A 5,389-nucleotide genomic window follows, 5' to 3' on the forward strand; every position below is an offset into this window, starting at 1 on the left:
AGAACTTAAAGTATAATAAAATAAAAATAAATAAAATAAAATAAAACTTTTAATAATTCCTTCTTCTTTCTTTTCTTTTTTTTTAGCCACCACACCCAACTAAGTTTTTGTATTTTTTTGTGGAGACAAAGTTTTGTCATACTGCCAGGGCTGGTCTAGAATTCCCGGGCTCATGCAATCTGCCCACCTCCACCTCCCATGAGCGACCACACCTGGCTCAGCTTTATAGTTTTAGCTCTTTATTTACTTATTTATTTATTTTTGACATGGAGTCTCACTCTTTTGCCCAGGCTGGAGTACAGTGGCATAATCTCAGCTCACTGCAACCTCCACCTGCCAGGTTCAAGTGATTCTCCTGTCTCAGCCTCCTTAGTGGGATTACAGGGCACCCACCACCATGCCTGGTCTAATTTTTGTATTTTTAGTAGAGACAGGGTTTCATCGCGTTGGCTAGGCTGGTCTCAAACTCCTGACCTCAAATGATCTGCCCACCTTGGCCTCCCAAAGTGCTGAGATTACAGGTTGTGAGCCACCGTGCCCAGCCAATTTTAGCTCTTATATTTAAGTCTTTGATTCATTTTGGTTCCATTTCATATGATTTGAGGTGAGGGTTCAAATTCATTCTTTTCCATATGGACATTCAGTTGTTCCAGAACAATTTGTTGAAGAGAATATTCTTTCTCTCATTAAATGAACTTGATGCCCTTGTCTAACTGACCATAGATGTACGGATTGATTTCAATTCAATTCCATTGATCTATATATCTAACCTTATGTCAATATCACACTATTCTGATGATTGAGGGTTTTAGTAAGTTTTGAAATTAGGAAGTGAGAGCCCTCCAACTTCATTCTCCTTTTACAAGATTGTTTTGACTATTCGGGATCCCTTGCAATTCCACATGAATTTTAGGATCAGCATTTCTATTTCTGCAAAAAAAAAAAAAAGGCACTGGTATTTTGATAGGAACGGCACTAAACTGTAAACTGCTTTGGGTAGTATTGCCAAATGCACAATATTGAGTCTTTCTATCTGTGAACACAGGTCATCTTACTATTTACTCAGGTCTCCATTAACTCCTTTCACAATATTTTATAGATTTTAGCGGACCAGTCTTACAGCTCCCAGGGTAAAGTATTCTAAGTATTTTATTCTTTCAGATTGTTTATTGCTGGTATATAGAAACACAATTATTTTGTGTGTTGATTGGGTATCCTGAAACTTTGTTGAATGCACTAGCTCTCACACTTACTTTGTGGATTTTGAGGATTTTCTACATACAGGATCATATTATCTGTGAATAGAAATAGTTTTACTTCTTTTTTTTTTTTTTTTTTTTTTTTTTTTTTTTTTTTTGAGACGGAGTCTCGCTCTGCCGCCCAGGCTGGAGTGCAGTGGCCAGATCTCAGCTCACTGCAAGCTCCGCCTCCCGGGTTCACTCCATTCTCCTGCCTCATCCTCCCGAGGAGCTGGGGCTACAGGCGCCCGCCACCTCGCCCGGCTAGTTTTTTTTGTATTTTTAGTAGAGACGGGGTTTCACGGTGTTAGCCTGGATGGTCTCGATCTCCTGACCTCGTGATCCACCCGTCTCGGCCTCCCAAAGTGCTGGGACCACAGGCTTGAGCCACCGCGCCCGGCCAGTTTTACTTCTTTTTCGATTTGGATGCCTTTTATTTCTTTTGCTTGCCTAGGTGGTCTGTCTAGAACTTCTAGTTAGTATAATGTTGAATAGCAGTGGCAAAAGCAAGCATACTTACCTTGTTACTCATCTTGGGGGAAAGTTTTCAGTCTTTTACCATTGAGTGTGATGCTAGCTTTGTGTTTTTCATAAATTCTCATAGATTGAGATTATTAGGGTAATTTAAATCTGGAGTCTGGGTTTTAGCTAAAATAGCTAAATTTAGGGCAATTTAACAAAACAGTGCATTTTAAAATCTGTATTGAGTAATGTTTACATAATGAGACTTAGTGTATAAGAAGAAATGTACCTTCCACTTGGTAAATAGATCAGCAAGGAAACCATTCACAGCTTTCTCAAAATACAAATCCCCTGAAAAGAAACAATGAAAAGAAGGTGAGAACATGAGCACAATCTTTATTTCTTGCTTGCAATTTCTTCTCTAACTAAATTTCTTCTCTAAGTAAATTTTTCTCTAAGCAATTCTCTAAGTAAATTGCTTGCAATTTCTTCTCTAAGAAAGGGGACCAAAAAGGTGTACTTTGTACACTTTTTTGTTTGTTTGTTTTTTGTTTTTTTTCCAAGACAGAGTCTTACTCTGCCTCCCAGGCTGGAGTGCAGTGGCGCGATATTGGTCCACTGCAACCTCTGCCTCCCAGATTCAAGCAATTCTCCTGCCTCAGCCTCCCAAGAAGATGGGATTACAGGCACCTGCCACCACGCCTGGCTAATTTTTGTATTTTTAGTAAATACAGGGTTTCCCCATGTTGGTCAGGCTAGTCTCCAACTCCTGACCTCAGGTGATCTGCCTGCCTCAGCCTCCCAAACTGCTAGGATTACAAGGCATGAGCCACTACACCCAGCCTGTTCTGTACATCTTACAAGATCGTAACAGCCAGATGTACAAAGTGGTTTCATTCTCAACTTTCTAAGAAGCCGAGTTTATTTATTAATTTTTTGAAGCCAAATTTAATATCTGCCTCACTACTAAGAGGCTGTGGCTTCAATGTAAAATGCAGTTTGAAAAAAATTTGATTATTGAAAAAAGCAGTGTATCTTCAGAACGAGAAAACACTCTAACCTCCAAATATGATTATTCTCACAAGGATATTTAAAGTTTGTTAGAAGATGATGTGGGGGACCCTGGGCATTCATGAATTAGCATTTGTAGTTCCAGAAAATTCTCCCCTTAGCAGTTATAATCAGCATTAGAAACAGTACCATAAATATCAAAATCCCACATTTCACAGCTCATCTGAATAAATATGTAAACCATAGCCGACGTAGAACGAAACACCACCTGAAATAAAAACACAATTGTATTAAAAAGCAATTCCATATAGAGTTTCAGTTCTGTAAGATGAAAAAGTTCTGAAGATCTGCTTCACAACAGTATAAATGTTCTTAACACTACTGAACTATACACTTAAAATGGTTAAGATAGTAAATTTTATGATAGGCTTTTTAATCACAATTTTTTTTTTTTAAGCAATGATAAAAGAATCCTGCAATGTTGGACTTCTTTTTATCCTTTGTTTTGAGGCAGGATCTCACTCTTGCCGCCCAAGCTGAGTGCAGTGACATAATCACAGCTCACTGCAGCCTCAGACTCCCAGGATGAAATGATCCTCCCACTGCAGCCTCCCAAGTAGGTGGGACTATGGGAGTGCATCCCCGGGCCACAAAATTTTTGTATTTTTGTAAAGAGGCGGTCTCCCTATGTTGCCCAGAGTGGTTTCAAACTCCTGGCCCCAAGTAATTCTCACACTGTGTCTAGAGGTGGTTCCTTCCAGTGGGTTCCTGGTCTCCCTGACTTCAAGAATGAAGCTGCAGACCTTCACAGTGAGTGTTACAGCTCTTACAGGTGGCATGGACCACCTTTGCTCACCAAGAGTGAGCAGCAGCCAGATACATTGTGAAGAGCAAAAGGACAATGCTTCCACGTGGAACGGGACCTGAGTTGCACTGCTGGCTAGGGTGGCCAGCTTTTATTCCCTTATTTGGCCCAGTCCACGTCCTACTGATTGGTCCATTTTACAGAGCGCTGATTGGTGCACTTACAATCCTTTAGCTAGACAAAGAGCGCTGACTGGTGCATTTACAATCCTCTAGCTAGACAGAAAAGTTCTCCAAGTCCCCACTCGACCCAGGAAGTCCAGCTGGCTTCACCTCTTACCACCTTTGCCTCCTGAAGTGTATTACAAGCATGAGTCACAGCTCGGGGCCATGACTTGGGACCTCTAAAAGCAAACTTCATCGAAGCGTTCTTTGTTTCATTTAAATAGTTACTGAACTCTTACTCTGAGCCCTGTTTCAGAGACAGTGAAAAGAAGATCTGGTCCCTATCCTCTAGGCGCTTACAGTACAAGATAAAAACATAAAAAACATTCCAACACATACAAAGGTTCTATGAACATTTACACAAGAAATGCAGGGGAAAGGGCAGTGAATCTACCTGGGAAAGTTATGGAAATCTCATTACGGAGACAGAACTTGGGATAAGATGTGCCAGGTGATGAGTTGCCAATCTAATAAATTATAAGTCACATTGTACTTCCACTACTCTCAGACTGCCTCAATGAAAAGCATAAGTGGTTTTCTAGCCCTGTGTGCTATACCACAGAGCCTTTGCTCCACAAGGCTCTGAAGAAGTTTAGAGGGAATGTAAAATGTAAATCTCTAACACTCCTTTAGGCCATCAGAGACCTGCTCCTTAAAGACTGAAGCTCCTGGTCGGGCACAGTGGCTCACGCCTGTAATCCGAGCACTTTGGGAGGCTGAGGCAGGTGGATCACCTGAGGTCAGGAGTTGGAGACCAGCCTGACCAACATGGTGAAACCCCGTCTCTACTAAAATACAAAAATTAGCCAGGCATGGTGGTGAGCACCTGTAATTCCAGCTACTGGGGAGGCTGAGGCAGGACAATCGCTTGAACCCGGGGGGCTGAGGTTGCAGTGAGCCAAGATTGCACCACTGCACTCCAGCCTCGGCGACAGAGTGAGATTCCACCTCAAAAAAAAAAAAAATGTTCAGAGAAATCAACAGAAATATAGGTTATATTGTCTAAATGTTATAATAATAAATATGCAAGTTTCCTATAATTAAAGTTGTTTTCCTCTGTCTGTCTGTAGAGACAAGGTCTCACTCTGTCTCCCAGGTAGGAGTGCAGTGGCACCATCATAGCTCACTGCAACATCAAACTCCTGGGCTCAAGTGATCATCCTGCCTCAGCCTCCCAAGTAGCTGAGATTACAGGTGTGGGCCACTAGCCCAGCTAAATTTTCTTTTGAGAGATGGGTTCTCCCTCTATTGCCCAGGCTGGTCTCAATCTCTTGGGCTCAAGCAATCCCCCCACCTTGGCCTCCCAAAGTCCTGGGATTACAGACATGAGCCACCATGTCCAGCCTCATCTTATTTAATATTTTTTTGGCCAGATGTGGTGGCTCACCCCTGTAATCCCAACATTTTGGGAGTGTTCACTTGAGGTCAGGAGTTCGAGCCCAACCTGGCCAACATAGTGAAACCCCATCTCTACTAAAAATATAAAAAGTCAGGTGTGGTGGCAAGTGCCTGTAGTCCCAGCTACTCAGGAGGCTGAGGCAGGAGAGTCTCTTGAACCCGGGAGGCGAAGGCTGTAGTGAGCCGAGATCGCACCACTGCACTCCAGCCTGGGTGACACAGTGAGACTCCATCTCAAAAAAAAAAAAAAA

The 5,389-nt window shown here is 42.1% G+C and overlaps 1 protein-coding gene across 1 annotated transcript in view; it reads right to left on the reverse strand.

Annotated features, from left to right (window-relative positions):
* DEPDC5 (DEP domain containing 5, GATOR1 subcomplex subunit) overlaps nt 1-5,389 on the reverse strand; it is a 159,907-nt gene that overhangs the window by 128,929 nt on the left and 25,589 nt on the right. Inside the window, 2 exon segments of the mRNA XM_017868941.1 lie at nt 1,990-2,051; nt 2,901-2,979. Of these exon segments, the coding sequence (XP_017724430.1) occupies nt 1,990-2,051; nt 2,901-2,979 (141 nt within the window).

This window comes from Rhinopithecus bieti, unplaced genomic scaffold (genome assembly GCF_001698545.2).
Source record: "Rhinopithecus bieti isolate Rb0 unplaced genomic scaffold, ASM169854v2 scaffold_4666, whole genome shotgun sequence".
Classification (NCBI taxonomy): domain Eukaryota; kingdom Metazoa; phylum Chordata; class Mammalia; order Primates; family Cercopithecidae; genus Rhinopithecus; species Rhinopithecus bieti.